This window comes from Mesoplodon densirostris, chromosome 7, assembly GCF_025265405.1.
Source record: "Mesoplodon densirostris isolate mMesDen1 chromosome 7, mMesDen1 primary haplotype, whole genome shotgun sequence".
Lineage (NCBI taxonomy): Eukaryota > Metazoa > Chordata > Mammalia > Artiodactyla > Ziphiidae > Mesoplodon > Mesoplodon densirostris.
Window position 1 is genome coordinate 72,838,730 of NC_082667.1, and position 18,080 is coordinate 72,856,809.

General features: G+C 52.4%; 1 protein-coding gene across 2 annotated transcripts in view; it reads right to left on the minus strand.

The window, feature by feature from the left end:
* The window catches only part of ABCC8 (ATP binding cassette subfamily C member 8), a 75,902-nt gene that overhangs the window by 22,331 nt on the left and 35,491 nt on the right, over positions 1–18,080 (minus strand). For both annotated transcript variants that reach the window (XM_060103079.1, XM_060103078.1), the window contains exons 11-16: positions 13,504–13,544; positions 12,192–12,337; positions 9,556–9,661; positions 9,267–9,383; positions 8,799–8,874; positions 7,935–8,040 (exon numbers count right to left, since the gene is read on the minus strand). In XM_060103079.1, coding sequence (XP_059959062.1) covers positions 7,935–8,040; positions 8,799–8,874; positions 9,267–9,383; positions 9,556–9,661; positions 12,192–12,337; positions 13,504–13,544 — 592 coding nt within the window. The remainder of the gene's footprint in view (positions 1–7,934; positions 8,041–8,798; positions 8,875–9,266; positions 9,384–9,555; positions 9,662–12,191; positions 12,338–13,503; positions 13,545–18,080) is intronic.

An 18,080-nucleotide genomic window follows, 5' to 3' on the forward strand; every position in this document is an offset into this window, starting at 1 on the left:
CAAGACTGGCTTATAGTTGGGAAAACGAAAGCTCAGGGAGGGAAAATGACTTTCCCAAGGTCATAATCATTTCATACAGCATTTTCCAACTGTGGATTGGGACCTGAAAATTGGGTCTGAAACAAGTAAATTGCAACTGCACTTAAAAAGAAAAGAAAAGAAGAAAATACCAATGTGCATTGCATGTGGTCTAGATGTGTATTTTTTGTGTGAATTTTTTTTCTCTTACCTATCAATGCATAAATGTAGTGGACTGTGATGTAAAATCTGTTTCCTACTGTGGATTACAGTAAAAATTTTTTTTGAAAAACTCTGAGTGAGGTGACCTGAATTTTGGTGCCAACTTCATCAGTGCTCTTTCTCCTGCCCCAGGCCACCTTTCAACCTTCCAGAAGCAACCTTCTGCCAATGAAGTATGTACTTCTGACATGCACATTTGGGGAAAATCAATCTGTTCTGTCTTCATGCAGATCTTTCTTTAATAATAGTAAAACCAGCTGACATTTATTGAACTTTTATAAGCACTGTGATAAGCACTGCAATAGTATTATCTATTTTAAAGCTCAAAAAAACCATATGAAGGAGGTCCGCACTTTATAGATAAGGAAAGTGAGACTTAGAGAGGCTAAGTAACTTGCCCAAAGTCACATAGCCAGCAAATAGCAAAGAAAATAGATTTGTATAACTCCAAAGCTTCATGCTCTTAATGACTATGCTACATTGCTTCACTGTGATTACCCAGGCCATACCTCTGATAAATTTCTTGCCAGGAAAACAGGATGGACAAAAACAGGGATGGAAAGAAGCCTGATGAAATTCTCTTTTGTCCTCTGCTGAGGAGCAGAACAGAATGGACCTTGATGGATATATAATCATCAGTTCCCTATGATCCAATTTGCCGATCTTTATGGTTTCATTTCACTCCCTCAACTCAACCTAACCTCATGTTCCCTAACCATCAGATTGCTGTAGTTTATGGACAAGCTGGTAATGTGAGACAGATTAAAAAACCCAAGCTTACAAATTCCAACTCTGCGGCCACAGCCCAGATAAGCTCATCGCTGCAGTCTTCTGCCTTGACTGCTTCCAGAGTTGCAAAGGCTGTTATTTTTCTGGAGGGAAGCACATCTGTGGCCTCCTGAGGACCCCAGCACACACCGAACTCCCTCAGCTCTAACTCAGGTTGCATCATTATCTGGGCTGTTCATTTAGCCCTTATAATGAACTACCTTCTTCTCTAATCAGCTCCTGTGTAAGTCTTTTATCCCCAGTGGGATTTTAAGGCAGGAAGAGCATCCTTTTCAGCTTCCACAGTGCTTAGCACATGACAGGTCTGTAATAAATGGAGGTTGGTAACAGACATTTTAATCGTTTGGGAGGAAGGAAGGGAGGGGGGCTAGCACTCAATGTGGGCCATCCTCGTGCCAGGCACTGTGTGAAGTTGTTTGTATTCATCACTGCATCCTCACAACAACTCTATAAAAAGATGTTAGTATCCCCATCTTACAGATGGAAACGCTGAGGCTTAGAGTTTGCCTGATGTGCCCAATGGTACAGAGCTAGGAAGAGGGGAAGCTGGGATGTGAATCCAGGTTCATCTTCTCCTCTTTCCAGTGTAGTTCCAGCCTTCCTAGAATGAGCCTCCTCATTGTGTGTGTATGTCTTAACCTGAAAAGTAAAAAATGGTATGTGTGGCGCACACTTCCTCTCATTGATTGCTGGGCTCTTAAATGAGTGTTCCTCTTCTGCCTGCACTTTTGGGACCAAGCAGTGAGTTAAGAAGATGATCTCTACTTTTCTCTGACCCACCTCCTTCCCTGCAATCAGCTCTGAGCTGGGTGCCTGTGTGCATGACAACCTGAATCACTGCAGAGAGCCTGCCCTCAAAGGGCTCATGGTCTGGCAGAGTGAATCAGACAGGTACAGAAGTCAGAAAGTTATAAGGGCCAAAAGAAAAGTAGGAGCAAGAAAGTCCTATAGAAATTTTGAGGGAAAGTACACACAAACACATATGCAAATATGCAGAGAAAAGACTGGAAACTTCTGGGTGGTGGGATATTAGGTGGTTTTTAATCTTCTTTATACTTGCGTATCTTTTCTCATTTAATGTACATTCTTTTAGAGTCAGAGAAAAATGTACTTTTTACAAGTAGCTTGGAGGAGGAAGAAGTCTGAGAAAGTGAGGAAGGGCTCATAGAAGTTACAGGTGAACGGAACCACGAAGCGGGAAGGATGGAGACAGTGGAGGTGGAGGGAGGGAATTCTAGGCTGGAGGAGGAGCCTGCACGAGTGCAGGCAGTGTGAGAAGTGGAAAGAACATGGGCTCTAAAGTCTGTATCCCATGGGCTTCTCTCCTCACTGGTTGTGAAATCTTAGGCAAGTCCCTTTCCTTAGGGGAGCCTGTTTCCTTATCTATAAAATTGGGCTAATGGTAGGAACCTCACCATGACTCTGGGAGAATGTATTACCAACCTGGCTCATAGCTGGTTGGAGGGAAGGACCTGGGTGGGGTTCGAGAATGAGGGATGGGATGGATGGGAGATCATCCTTTCAGCTCAGTGCTTGGTTTCAAAGGCACAGGCAGAGGAGGAGTCCAATGGCCCCAACATTCATTTAAGACCCCAACAATAGATAAAAAGGAAAGCGGTGGAATTGAGGTTGGAAGGGGAAGTTAGGACTTATGGGTCTCCATGGTCCATTCATCCTGCCCCAGAGGGGCTTGCTGCTGCCCTGAAATGTTACGTTTCACGCACAGTGCCCTTCCCAATTGATGTCATTGGGTCCTAATGCCATATCTCTGAGGGAGGAAAGGGTTTTTCTTATTGTTCAGATGAGGAAACTAAGACACAGAGAGGTGAAGTAACCTGCCCAAGGTCACACAGCTATCGAGTGGCAGAGTCAGGACCACAACCAGAGACTATCTAGCTCCCAAGTCGGGCTCGTCATGTCCACGTGGTGCCCCTGCTGTCTGCCCACCATCTCACCACACCTGCCTCCTGCGGGAAACCTGGGGTGCCCTTGAGCCCCTGGCCCAACTCCCCAAAGGCTCCAAGGAACTGTGTGAACAGATGGATCACAGAGTCGTCCTGAGACAAGCCTATTTTTCACCCTGGGGAATCGGGGGTCTCAGGAGGCAGCCTTCACACCCACTACCACAAGGCAACAATGTCCTGAGGCAGGCTCAGAACAAGTAGAGCCCGGGGCGCACACCTCTGTGGGTGGCAGGGGCATCAGGGAGCTCCAGAGAGGCCAGTTTGCAGTTCCTCCTGGGGAGGTGCCTCAACGCTTTCCTCGGATCCCTGCTTCCTTGCTGTCTCCTCAGGGATGTTTAAAAACAATCTACTGGGGACATTAATGGACCTACTCTTTATTTCCAGGGAAAGAATTTCACTTGAATATGTCTGCTAATTTTGAGTGTTTAGCAGAATGTTTTCCTCTTAAAGATTAAGGAGAAAGTTTGCAAATTCCCAGGTTAACAGTGCATCGAAGCAGAGAGCCAGGCAGGCGCAGGTGACTATCAGTAAAGTGAGTATTTGGGAACCGCAGGAGACCTGGGTTCTCCCAGAGACCTGGAGCCGGGCAACAACCGATGTGCAGGATCCACTCAAGGCTGCTGCAGTAACTCTCCAGCCTAGAATGTAGGGCCTCACCCCTGAAGCCCCCATGCCCATCCTAGGCCTCTGTCCACCCAGAACTGGTGAGCCCCCTGAGGGCAGGGGCCAGGTCTTCTCCTTTGTAGCTTACACAGAGTGGTTCACAAAATACACATCCTGTTGGGGGGCACCTGGGGCATGGCATGGAATAGCCCTCCAGCCCCGTCTCCAAGGAGCTCAGTGTCATGGGGGAGACATGCTCCAGCATACGGTGTGAGGCATGCACGAATAGGATTTGCACATTCCAAATGCTGGTGGAGAAGTTGGGTGGTGGAGGTCTGGGTGAGGGAAACAGCTTGGGCATACGCATGTGGAAAGGAGAGAGAGGTAAAGACGCATTTAATGACAGTCTCCTAAAGGTCATAAGTTGTTCCTGGTTCATTCATTTAGCAAATGCATTCATTTAGCAAAGGCGCTGTGGATACAGAGAGACAAACAAGATATGATCTTCATCCCCAAGGAGCTCACTACAGTCTCTCCTGGAGACAGGCTGGAGTATAATTAAAGAGCCACAAGGGAATTTTGTTCCTGGAATAGAAGTACATCGTCAAAGAATAATATTTATAATAATATTTATAGGGCATTTGCTACATGCCAGGTTAAGCCTCACGTTAACTCCACGGGTAATAAGGGAAAACTGGTACAGAAGGGTCACAGAATTTCCCAAAGCACAGAGTCCAGATTTGAACCCAGACAGCCTGCCTCCAGAACTTTTGCTCCTATCCGCTCAGCAATACTGCTCATTTTTTTCAAGGAAGGAATAAATGAATGGTTGTACACACAAAGCAATCTCCCCAGAGCATTCTCTGTTGTGACCCTCCTAATCCCCCAAATCCCTGCCTTGTACCTCCTGGAACTCTTTCTGGCTGCCTGGTCACCAGGTCTTGGCCCTGGTATGGATGAAAAACACTGGAGCGGCTTGGCATCGCCCCCCTCTCTGGCTGCAGACAGGCAGGCCCGCAGGAGGGGCTGCTGGGTCAAATGCTATTTTGCTCTTGGCTCACTTGGCAAGCGCGTCGTTGCCCTGCAGCCCTGCAGCCCAGGGTCTGAGGCATGGAGCTTCTGCAAGTAACGGGGGGGGGGGGCCCTCAACACACAGTCCCCACACTTAACTCATTGCCCAGGGTAGGTGGGCCAGGCAGAGCTGTGTACGTGTCCAGGATTTTGAGAGACAAACAGCAGATGAAGCCAACTGAGCCAGGTATGACCAGCCTCCTTCTCCCATCCACTGTAACGAACTCCTGACTGGTCTCCCTTCCTGCAGTCTCTCTCTCCCCGATCCCTCATCCTGTATCACCAACACGTTTCTCCTACAGCCTTCAGGCTAAATCTTGTTTCCCAGACTAGGTATACAGGGTGTCTGACCTCAGCCCAGCCCACTTCTTTAGTCCTGTCCTTCACCAGCATCCCTAACACCCACTGCTCCGGCACCAGAACCACACCCTCTTACATGATCACGAGCCTTTGCCCACGCCGATACCCTTGCCTGGAACACCTTCCTCTCCCACCCCGGCCTCTTCCATCTGATGAAACCACGCTCATCCTTCAAGGCTCAGATACCATGTCCATGGGAGCCTTCTTTCCTTGACCACAGAGTTCACTGTTCCTCTGTGCTCGATGGTGGCACTGATCTCCGTTCTCCTCCCTTGGAAGCAGCGGCCACGTCTTCACCATCTTTGCCTTCCTATTGCTGTGCTCGGGGTCTGGCACACAGTAGGTGCTCAGTAAATATGGGTGAGCGGATACTTCAATGTAGAGAAGCCAGAATATGAGTTGAGTCATGAACAAATTCTCACAACGTCCCGGGGTTGGCTGCAGGCTACCCTGATGCGCTCGCTATGCTTGGGAGGGAAGCTGTGCTGTGGAGGAGGGCAAAGTGGATCCTGGAGCAAAAAGATCCTTTCACCACCACCCCCTCACTGAGCCTGGAACAGAGCCAGGATGTGGGGCCCCAGCTGCCAGTCGAGGAGAGTGAGTGTCAACGCAGACAGAGCTGTGAGCTGTGCTGCGATGGTTCTGCTGAGATGGGGCGGCGGGGTATCACAGCCATGGAGGCTGCTGGCCTTCAGAGTGGTCAGGCTAGCTATTTCTTCATGTTGCTCTCAAGCCCCTTCTCTCTCAGCACACAGTGGAAAGCCCATGCACTTGAGCACTTAGGGGCCCATCCCACTTCTACCACTTAAGGGCTGGGTGGCCTTGGGCAACTTGCTTCACCTCAGTTTCCTCATCTGTTAAATGGGGATCATGATAATGCCTACTTCACAGAGTTTGGTGAAGACTGACCGAGACAATGAAGTAAATAAAGTGCCTCACACAGTATCTGGCACACAAGAGGTGCTCCAGCACCCTGGAGAGGCCCCTGTACCCCCTGGGGCTGGGGCAGAGGTTTCCTAAGAGAGAAGAGGCAGCAGGCAGACCCTAAGGGTCGGCCCACCGTGGAGAGGAGGTGGGGGCTGAGGCTGAGCTGCCTCTGCAGAGGCCAGAGAGGTGCTGACACTGGTACGACGGCACCTGAGGGTGAAGGGGGTGGGGAGGAGATGGGGGAAGCGGGGCAAAGGGAACACGCTCAGAGCGGGTCTGATTCAGGCTGAGTGGGACACACACAGGGGAACCTAGGGGCAGCCCCAGGCTCTGGGCTCTGTAATCCCATCTAGGAAAGGCCTGCCCTGAGAGAGGGCCTGGATCCAGTTTGCCCTCCACATGGGATTTGGAGAATAATCCCTGGAACTAGGACCCAAGGGACCCCAGCCCAAGGCAGCGGCCAGGCTTGAGGGAAAGAGCCCAGGCTTGGGACCCTGGTCTGTATGCTGACCAGTAAGTCACCCAGCCTCTGTGTCCTCAGTTCTTACTTCTGTGAAATGGGGCGATAACACCCAGCGGGAAGCTTCAGTGAGATCGTGCTTGCAGTGCACTTAGCAAAGGGCCTGCCCATAGCAGGTGCCCAATAAATGATCAGTTGCTTTCTTCAGCTCACAGTTCACTGGGGGCTCCTGTCTTCCCATCACAGACACACACAGGCAGTCCACGGACAAGGGCTCCTCCCTCCAAAGCCCTGAGGGGCAGTTGGGACAAGGGCCTGGCAACGCAATGCTTGGACCTTTCCAGTCAGGCTGTGTTGAGAAACACCCGAATAAGATGGAGAATAGATGCAGAGACCCTCTGTCCCAGACATACCACATCCCCAGTGGAATCAAGGTTCCAGAGACTAAGGTCATGGGAAACCCAAGGGGCTTGTTTGCCAGCCCACAGCCCCGCTGACGAGGGAAACTTGCCAGACGTGTTGGGTGCACCATTCAGGGACATTTTGGAAAAACAGGAAATGGGGGTACATGCAGGTGTTCAGACACTGGTCCCAAGGTCTTTCTCTCTGCTCAGTCTGCACTCAAGCTTATGAAAACACCTGACCTCTCGCCCTCTGCTGAACTGGCTGTGACTTGCATTCCTGAAACCTCAGCCGGATCCCTCTTTCTCTTGGATTCTTGGATACTGGGGACGGGGACGTGTTGGGGATGAGTGTCGCTAGGCTCCAAGCCACGTTGTGTGATGACTGCACTAGTCGTGCTCTGTCCAGGCTTCTGAACACCTCCTCCGCCCTCTTCATTTCTTGGCTCTGCTTTTCTGGCTCTTAAAAAAGGCTTTATTTTATATGTATCTTTAATCAACTCGTCTCACGTGCTTTTTGGAAGTAGGTGGGTATAAATAATAGATTCATGATTGACTCTACCTAGGGTTCTGGCTCTTTCATTAGGATAGTGATCTTTGCCCAGAAACCACATTTGTCTGGTTTATCTCTGGCTCCTTGAAATACCCACTGAATGGTCTGTATCAACTTTGCTGATGACCAAACCAGAAACCAATGTTTGTGTTACGGTCCCTCACACTGGGAGGCAGTGCGGCTGAGTGAACGCGGAATTTGGAGTCAAACAGAACGGCGTTCGAATTCCAGCTCTGCCACTTATCAGCTGGGTGAATGAGGGCAAAGAGTTTGGCCCTGCTCTACAGAACGAGATCTGTTAACACTACTTACCTTGCTGGTTTTCATAAGGATTAAATGACACAGTGTGTGCAGGGGACAGAGCAAAGTACCTGGCACATAGTGAGGGCTTAATAAATACTAATGATGGTAATGAGAATAACAATGCAGTGCTTTCACTGAGTCCTCGCTGAACACACTCAGTAAATGCATGATGCGTCCTCCACTGAGAAGGACGGTTGAAAAGAGGCCTTCCGCCTGCCCACTGTCTTTCCCCACTAACTGAGCCCGGAGGATGCATGTAGTACCTGTTCCAGAAGACGCCCCCCGAGACCTTCTGCATCTCCCCCAGGGTGGCTAGGAGGAGCGAGGACTTGCCGCAGCCCACCTGCCCCACGATCATGGTCAGCTGGCCTGCAGGGAGGGAGGGCGGCAGATGGGACTGGGGCCAGGAGGGAGTCTGAACAACCACCACCCGGAAAGACAGACAGACAGACAGATATACCCAACCTTGGGGCCCCCATTTGCTTTCCTCCTACCTAGAATCCCCAGGGAGTCCTTTGAGCCTTTCCTTCCGGAAACCTACATCCTACCTCTGGCTCCCCAGGTCCTTCCTCCTTTCTACTGCTTATCCCCCCGCCCCGCCCCTTCCTAAGCATCTGCTTCTCCTTCCAGCGCTCTCAAGTGTGAGCCCAGCGCCTCCCAGTCCCAACAAAGGGCACCCTTGCCTTCCCACGTCCATGCTTTGCTCCTGCTGCCTCCCCTGCAGAATGTCCACGCTGCCTGGTGGCCCCAGGCACCCTGCTCATTCTCAGAATCCCCGCCTCTTCCACTACGACTTCCCTGGCTACTGGGGATTGCTTTTCCTTTTGTGAAGCACCCATTCTGTCTGCAACAGATGGTTTGACCTCAAGGCCCCACTGTCTTGCCCTGTCCTGGCTGCTGCACTGCTGCCTAGCACGTGGACTCCTCGGGGAAGTAGCCCACCCCCTCTCTAGCCTTCATACCCTAGAGCACCCACCAAGAGTGCACATAGAGCAGGTACTCAATCAATCCTGATTTTTCTTTTTCTCCCCATGTCACTCGGGGGGGGGCGTGGGGAGGGAGCACTTCAAACATGACTCCAAGGGGGACACCCCCAGACCATGATAGAGGGGTGAGCTGGGCCATACCTCGGGGGATGCAGATGGTGATGTTGGACAGTGTGGGGATTCCATCAGGGGTCCATGTGAAGAAGCCTCCAATGATCTTCGTTGGCGGTACCCCAGCCCCGGAAGAGAACAGAAAGGCAGCTGGGGTCTCAGTGTGAATAGTCGGTCGCCTCCCCTCCCCCATGAAAGCCAGAAAACACTGATTCCAGTCCCCAGATCGCTTCCAGGGCAGGGGAGTGGGGGAATGCCCTTCTCATGCAGACCTCTCTACCTGAGGCACCCTCCCCAGAGGACTGCTACAGGTCCCCCCACTTTGTGGAGATGGAAGCATTGTCCCTGGTCTCAGGACTCCTATGGACTCTACAGGCAGCCAGGGTGACCTCCAGGGCTGAAAGCTCAGCACACAGGTCTCTGGCGCTTCAGATTTAGTGTTTCCTCCTGGAGTTGGAGCTGGGTGGTGAGCGTCGGGGTGCAGGGTCTCAGACTCACCTGGACACAGCAGTTGTCAGCATCCCCATCTGCACTCGGGGTCAGGCTCTGCAGCGGGCCCATGAGGCCCCGACAATCCTCCCAGGCTGGACGCTTGCGATTCACAACCTTGAGGGGCTGGGGATGGTTAGGAGGAGGTGAGGGCCCAGGGGCTGGGAGCTGTGCAGGGAAGGGAGCTCCCCCCGAGTGAGGAAAGGCTGAGGCAGGACCAGCAGGGCACGAGCTACAGGCATTAGAGAAAAACACTGTGTTGGGGGCAGTGTGTGGCAAGGGGATGCTGGGCACTCACCACCGCCTGGTACTTGCTGGCCTGGCCCCGGGGCTCGGACTCCCGGGGAGCACGCTGCTCCTCGCGGATCTCTGCGCTGGACAGGAACTCGCTCAGCTTCTGCACGCTGCAGAGGAAGTGCAGACACCCCTCACCCTGCCCAGGGCAGAGGGGAGGGGAGAGGGAGGAGGGCGAGGCCTGAGTGAGCAGCTCTGAGAAGATGCCAGGTTCTAGGTGTGGCCCTGAAAAAGCCCACACTGGAGGGAACAGACAGGGGGCATCCCATGGGGGGCGATAGGTGTTACCAAGGTTGGTTAGGGTCGACTAGTCAGATGGAGTAGGTTAGGGCGTGGATCAGGTGGGATTGGCTAGTTGTAGGGTTAGTGTTAAAGTTGATTAGTCTTGAGTTATTAGACTGAAGGATGTTGGGCTTTATCAGTTACTTTTAGGTTAGTTAGGATTAGGATTGGCTATCAACCACAACTATTTTTTGATCACATAATATACATGAAACACTGTTAAACGCTTCATAAGCACATAATTTAATCCCCATAATATAATTTGATCTTGCTGGGGGAGGTGTGGAAGAGGTATTATTCCCAACTCATGGAGGAAAAGGCTATTCTCCACCCCTGGGATTTCCTTATGGACTCAGAGGAGGTTCCAGAAGCTTCACTCTTTTGATTCATTCTCTCTTATCCCTGGGGGTGGGCAAGATGCCTGGGGAATCTTGAGAATTGTTCGTGTACCCCTCTCCCACCTTTTGCTTAAATGTCCAACAGTCTGGGGCCACCCCTACCCCTGTTTCTGTTCTGGGCATGACACCCCCTCCCCACAGCAGGAGCAGACAGCCAGCCTCCCCCGCTTCCACCTCTGTCCTTGTTCCAACACGACTTGGCAGGGGCTGTGGGGGAGGGGAGGAGCTGGCCTTGGGGGCAACCTTCAGGCTGTGTCCTGTTCCCACTTTCAGCCCAGAGTCTGGTCTCCCTCTTTAAAAAGGTCTTAGTGGGCTTCCCTGGTGGCACAGTGGTTGGGAGCCCGCCTGCCAATGCAGGGGGCGCGGGTTCGTGCCCTGGCCCGGGAGGATCACACATGCCGCAGAGCGGCTGGACCCGTGAGCCATGGCCACTGAGCCTGAGCGTCCGGAGCCTGTGCTCCGCAGCGGGAGAGGCCACAGCAGTGAGAGGCCCGCGTACTGCCAAAAAATAAAAAAATAAAAATAAAAAAATAAAAAGGCCTTAGCTATCCTGATGATGGTGACATGAGAACGGTTTACATAGAAATACTTCTGACTCAGGCAAGGGATTTCCCATAGGTGTAGCATCCTTGAATCTGTGGGTTCTACACAGAATCACAGGCTGGGGTGCGGGTGGGGGAGGAGGGCTGATCATTAGAACTCACAACGCCACGGCCAACAAAAGTGAGTCAGCATAGCCGACCCTGGAAATGGGAGCTAATCCCTTTCCAGCCGGCTACTCCCTAATCAGATAGTCAGTAGAAGGGGTCTACTGCGTTATGACTCCTTCCATCCTTGACCCTCCTTCCATCAGCTACTTCATTCCAACAGCTACCCCTCCCTGCCAGCTGCCTCGGACTTGCCAGCGTCCTCGAGACAGGGGTGTCACTTCCCTCAAGGCTGGAGGGGCTTGGGTACAGAGGACATTTGTTACTGTCTGGTCCCATTGGTGATGAGAAAGGACATAGCCAGCTCTCCCCAGTGGCACGACTGGCCCTTGCTTTCAAGAAGCTGTTTCAAAGGCCTAAGGAGATCTTCGCACTCCAGCTGTGGCATTCTCTAGCCAGAGCCTCAGCCTTCTACCTTCAGGCTTTCACTCCCAAGAAGGCAATGCCTCTGGGAGAGGGGCAGAGTCACCACTGGGCTCTAGAGCCCAGAGGTGGGGCCTCCCAGAGTGTGAGCCAACTGAGGACAGGGTGTACGGGCACCTGGAGGAAGCTGCTCCACTGAGCGGGGCTGTGAAGGCGCTGAGACCCGTGGAGAGAACAGGGGATGCTCAGCTTGGGGAAGACCAAGATTTTGGGGATACCTTCTGAAATCTTAGGGGGTGTCACGTGGGGGAGGGATGGCGCTCATTCTGTGGGGCCCCGGAAGGCAGAACTAGGACCAATGGTTAGAATTGATGAGGTTATACCAAATTTGGCTCAACGTTGAATTTTTCTTTTCTTTTTTTTTTTTTTTTTTGCGGTACGCGGGCCTCTCACTGTTGTGGCCTCTCCTGTTGCGGAGCACAGGCTCCGGGTGCGCAGGCTCAGCGGCCATGGCTCACGGGCCCAGCCGCTCCGCGGCATGTGGGATCCTCCCGGACCGGGGCACAAACCCGCGTCCCCTGCATCGGCAGGCGGACTCCCAACCGCTGTGCCACCAGGGAAGCCCTGACTTTTTCTTTTTATGGAGTTCTCTCGGAGGTGACACTCTCCTTGAAGGACGTAAGCACGTTGGCTAGTCCTTCTCAGGGACTAGAGGGAGGGAAGCTGGCCCATGTCCCTCTGACCAACCACAACCAGCTTCAGTGAAGCCCAGATCAACGGGCAGGCATGTCCTGGGACCAAACAGCTGTGGTTGTAGCAGTGACCAGAGTGAGCCCTGGGGCCGACACGTGAGCAGCCTGACCACTGCCCTTGCTGGACCCTCCTCTCACCTGACCAGAGCTTTGACTGTGGACCGGACCACACTGGACAGCAGGAACAGTGGCGTCACCAGGATGTGGAAGAGGGAGAGGGAGGCAAAGGCTACCGAGGGGGAGAAGTCGGCCTCTTTGAAGAAGCTGACGTGGCCCACGAAGGTCTGCGGACAGAGGCACAGATGCGACAGAGCAGAGCGTGACTCAGAGTGTGGGCTCCTCCCACACTGGCAGCCCTCAGCCCTGGGAAGGAAATGAGAGGCGGGAAGCAGGGGACCTAGGGGACCTTTGGGTTGGAGACACCACCATCCTCACGGCCCTCTCATGGAACCGTCCCTCCCTGCCCTGCCTCCTTCATTCCAGGGACGACCAGGGAGGAGCCCTCAGGGTAGGTCAGCTGTGCCCCCTCTCGGACTGTAGTCCTCCATCGGAAACGTAAACACGACCATCACAAAACCACCTCTTCGCCTGCCGCCTGCCCCCCAGCCTCCGGGTACCTGGCTAGGCTCCGTGGCCTCTGCTACCCAGAGTTCCCCAGGGAACCAGGCCAGGAACGAAGTCAATAAATCACGTTGAAAGTGAATTCCCAAGCGCGACTGACAGGCTGTAAGCTCGCCACAGTTCAGGGACGCCGGCCCCGGGGGAAAGTCACAGCAGCCAGGGATGGGAGCCCTGGGTGAGGGGCTGTGGGCGTGGGGCCTTTCTGAGGGGCGCACTGCCGGCCCCCACTGTTTAGCTCCTATTCAGCTTTGGTCAAAATTGCTTTAGAAAACCACCATTGCCGTATTTAATGGCATGGAGAATTCTTCATGTCATATTCTTAAATTTTAAAAAGCAGTTTACACACCTGCATAGGAAGCACAATCCTAATTTTGTAAAAATGCCGTATTCTGTGAATCAAAAAAAGACTGGAGAAAAACACATTAAATTTGTTGCCAGTGGGATTATGGGTGATTTAAGTTCTCTTTGCCCTTTCCCTTCTGTATTTCCCAAAATTTCTACAAAATCATGTTTCACTTTTATAATGAAGAAGTTTGATAGCAGTTTTTTTTTTTTTTTTTTAAAGAAAGTTTAATTGCTCTAGAGACTAAGTGTCAGGTCTTCCAGGCCGGGGGGCGGAGGTCCTGTCTGCCTGGAGTGGGGCAGTGGAGGAGGGACCGGCTGCATATATGGACTCTCCATCCAGCACCCTATTCTCAGTCCCGCTGCTGAGCTCATCTTCCGAAGCCCCTGTGCAGAAAGGCCAAACCCTGGGCGCCTCTCATGCCGACAGCCTTCCCCACCCCGCCCAACCAACTCCCACCGGGAGACGAAGAAAGGATCCACTTACGATGAGGACGGCTGCGATGGGGATGGCCGTGTTCATGAAAACTGCGGAGGAAGCACAGGGGGGGTTTAGTGGGAGGAAGGAGACGGCTGGAAGTGAAGCTGCCCAGGTTGGTCTGAAGGCAGGGCAGCCTCTGGGGTCCTTTCCCCAGCCTGCGGGGTGGAGCTGGGCAGAACTCCAGCTCTGTGGCACCTCCAGCTCCTAACGTGTGTCCCTCAGGACGCTGATCTCCATCTCTGAGACTTAAGCCTTTAAATAAAGGTTGAAGTGCTCTTACTCTGCTCCATGTGGACAGTGTGAAGAAAGCCCTGTGAGAAAGTGGCAGGGGAAGGGATGGGAGAGCTGGCGGCCTGTGGTCAACCATGAGGTCAGCAGCACGTGTTTCTTTCTTTTTTTTTTTTTTTTTTTTGCGGTACGCGGGCCTCTCACTGTTGTGGCCTCTCCCGTTGCGGAGCACAGGCTCCGGACGTGCAGGCTCAGCGGACATAGCTCACGGGCCCAGCTGCTCCGTGGCATGTGGGATCTTCCCAGACCAGGGCACGAACCCGCGTCCCCTGCATCAGCAGGCGGACTCTCAACCACTGTGCCACCAGGGAAGCCCCAGCAGCACGTGTTTCTGGGGGCACAAAGTTGCTACTCCTTCCTCTGCCCCTGGTCCTTGAATCCCCACAAGCCAGGCTCACTCTGAGGCTGAGAGCCTTCCCAGTCTCCCATGGCTCCTAGGAAGGATTTCAAACTCATTCACACTGAGATATTAGTGACTGAGGACAGCTGGAAGCAGGGTCTGCCTTAGCTCTAAGGCTGACAGTCCATGCCCAGGTCGGACAGTTGGTTTGCTGCAACAGAGGCCCTCTCCTTATTCTGTTTATGGTGTGGCCCTCAGGCTCTTCATAGGGACCCCAAAGAGCAAAGAGATCTGGACTTAAAGTCAGAGAAGGGCGGAGTCCCCATTATTTCTAAGCTGTGGAATCTTGGGCTGATTGTTCACCTTCCCTGAGTCTCGGTTTCTTCACCTGATTTTTGTAAACTTGTACTTGTTCACATACTCTGGCTCTCTCCAGGGTGAGAGCAGGTAATGCAGGGAACAGGCCTCTGTGATGCCTCAGTGCTACCTGAGTATTATACCTCATGGGCTGCTAGCTTAGCCCTGCTCCTCTGGTCCAAGCTGTGAGGTGCCCAAGAGTGCCCTGACCCCAGGCCAGAGCTTCCAGAGAGAGCAGCCCTCCTGGAGTAAGAGATGCCCATCCTAGCTGCCACCTTCCCACCTCCTCCTCCTTCCTTCCAGGAGCCTCTTCCAGGCCAGCCCAGAAAGGAGTCTGGTTCTGCCATTAGCCAAATTAAAGGAGGAGCCAGGAGCCAGGAGCCAGAGGCCAAGGGCAGAGCCTGTGCACATGGCCCCTGTTTAATGAATGGCGAAGTGTCTGACACTCTGAAGAATTCCAGACTGTCAACACCATTCCAAGAAGCTGATTGTCTACTTACTCCAAGAGTCCTGCACCAGCTAGTACAGACATGGTGTGTGCTGGAGACGTGGAACCCCAAGGGAGTGGAAGCACGTGGTCCCTGTTCTCAGGGGGCTCCCAGTCTGAGGAAGGAGACAGGAACTATGCTCCCAGGAGACACCTTATAGGACGGGGAAAGAGGGAACACGCCCATACGGGGTTCCCAAGCAGATAGGAAAGATATTGTGCCCATCTTTGGGGAATCCCCAATCTATGCGCCCTGCCATTGGAGGGCTCCCTGTCTCATGGAGAAGATATAGCTGGAGCCCTTGGGGCACTGCCAACCTCTCCGACCACAAGGCTTTTTATCAACACTAATATCACACGTGACCGTGATTTAATTGCCCTTCTTGATGAAGGTTCCATGGTCTCCTGGTGCCCACCTCAATGCCACAGCCCTCCCTCACAGCCCTCTCGTACTGCGGGGGGCAGGATAAGCATTATTGGTTTTCCCACAGCATAAGGAACCCAGATATGGGACAAAGGACACAGCATGGCCATCGCTGGCTGGGGAGAGGGAGGGAGAGGAGGCTGTCCATCAGGCCTGGGCCACTGACCAGCACCAACCATGAAGCTGTAAAGACAGGTAGCCTCGTCCCTCCCCTCCAAGGCAGTTCCTCCAGGGAGCGCCCTCAGGCAGGGGCCACCTTCTGTTCCTCTCCTGCCCATCCTGTCGAAACGTACCTGTGCACCCCACCTCGGCCCCTGCCCTAGGCCAAGACCCCTCCCACACACACGGGGTCGCAACTCCCAGCTAAAGAATAGGCTTGGAAGTTAGATTATAAATTTATAATCTAAAGTTAGATTATAAATTATAAAATAAACAACTCGCTCAGAAAGCAATCTGGTGCTTTGTAGCTAGAGCTGCACGGAAGTTCAGACTTCTGATCCTCTAATTCCTCTCCTGGAAATTTATCCTGAATAATCACTCAAGAGAAGCACAAAGCCCTCAGCAAGATGGCGTTAGCTGCAGCACTGTCTGTCACAGCAAAACAAAAACCACAACCACAGCAACGAGCCACTGAAACGAAGTAAACTGGAAACATCCAACAGGAACAGCTGTTTTAGTAAATGAGGGAAAGCAACTCCAGGGAGATTCTGCCATCAGGAAATGTGTGACAATTGACATTTTGTTCTTCTGCATGTTCTCCCTGGTCGTGATTTTTTGTATTTATTTTTTCTATTTTATTGTCCTTATTCTTGCAGCTGCCTGAACTCCTTTGAGGAGTGAGACAAGCTATACATAAATCTGAAAAGGAGCATTCCAAAGCTGATGCAGCAACATGGAGAATGCATATAATATAATTAACTTCTGTCCTGTTCTGGCTGTTGTATGGAGATGCTAAAGAATGAAAATGTTATTTTCCATTGTCCTCATCCTCTTCTGGAGGGATGGCCTTTGTACAGAGAGCTCTGGGTCCCCTTAGGGGTGGGGGCTGGGGGAATAGACTCACCAGCTGCTTGTGTTTTAAAGGCTTCTCTGAAAATCACCCCATTAAGGTCTGGGGTAAACATGGTTGGAACCGGGGATGTCAGTGCCAGAGAGTGGGAGGCCTGGGATGCTACAGGCTCTGGTATCTCTCTGGGCTCAGCAGACACCTCTGTGCCTGAGTTGAGAGGGATGTGGTGGGGAGGGAAGGCAGCTGGGCATCCCAGCTCTCATGGCTGGAAGACCTGAGAACTTGCCTCCATTTTCCTGAACTACATAAGGGCCGATGGGACATTAAAGGCAGGAGTGGGAAATATAACCAAGAATAGATTTCTCTCCAACTTTGGCATGGGGTGGGCTGACTCACTTAGATTTGATCTAGGAAAAAATTTAAAAAAGAAGGACATGACAGTGCTCAACTCTTGAATGTTAGGGAGTGGGGAATACTGTTAAATAACACTAAGTGAAAGCAGAAGATTACGAAACGATGTGTGAGTGTGATGCTGTTATGGAAAAGTTTAGTTGCACGTAGGCAGGTCAGAAAGGCCACCTTCAAGAGGAAAAGCCTTTTTGTAATGGAGTAGAGATAAGGGTACCTATTGTTTTAATACTGCCCCTCCATCCTTTAAGAAATATGCATTCAGAAATTCTTTTTTGAGGGTCTCCGCTGTTTCAGGCATTGTGTTGTGTTCTGGGGGTTCCGTAGTGAACAACCGTGTCAGCGTTTCATACCCCCCAAACCAAACAAAACAACAGATCAACTGAAAACAAAGCAGGGCTCAGATCATCTTCCCCCCCCTCTGGTTAACTTCACCCCCTCCCCTACCCAGGCGCCAGGGGAGGAGGTACCAGCTCACTGTAACTGCAGGCTGCATCTGTAGGAGGCGAAAGGCATTTCGAAGTGAACAGAGCTGTTCAGTCCGGTAGTCAGTCTGAAGTCAGCAGAGGGAAGGAAAGTAGGCAGTGGTGTGTCCGGCGCTGGAGGTGGTGGAAGCCAGGCAAGAGGCTCACGGCCACACTGATTGCGGCTTCCAGCTCTCCCTCAGACGCCCAACCCCCCCGCCAGGCTATGCATCAGCAACCCACTGTGGCTGTACCAGCTGGTGGAAGGCAGGGCAGATGCTGAAGTTCAGAGAAGTTGGAGAAGGAAGGCGGACCAGGTCTGGAGGTCTCCTTGTCCCCGCACACTGGCTGTTCCGAGTCAGGGCCTCCGCCGAGGACAAGAGAGGGAGCATGAGACTCGCCAAGAATAGCCAGGGCCTGGGTTGCGGGGAGGGGCGGGTGCTGGGTGCCCTGTGAATGGGGTTCACAGGCACCATCCTGCCCACCCCACACCTCCATCCAAGCTTGGGGGCTTGTTTTTTGCTTTTCAAAACATAGCATGAGGCCAGTCACATTCATTGGATGTGAACCACCTGACTGTGGTTCAGACCCAAGTGGGAAGAGGGAAGACCCCTGACCACAGAACACTGGAAGAGATGGCAGACCCACCTTTCCTTTAAAATCCTTCAACGCCTCTCCTGCCTCAGGAGAAAACCCAGCACACAAGGTCCTGCATGATCTGGTCTTGCTACCCTCTCCTCACCGTGATATACTCGAGTCTTGAACACACCCATCATCCTTTTCACCTTTAGGCCTTTGTGCCTGGA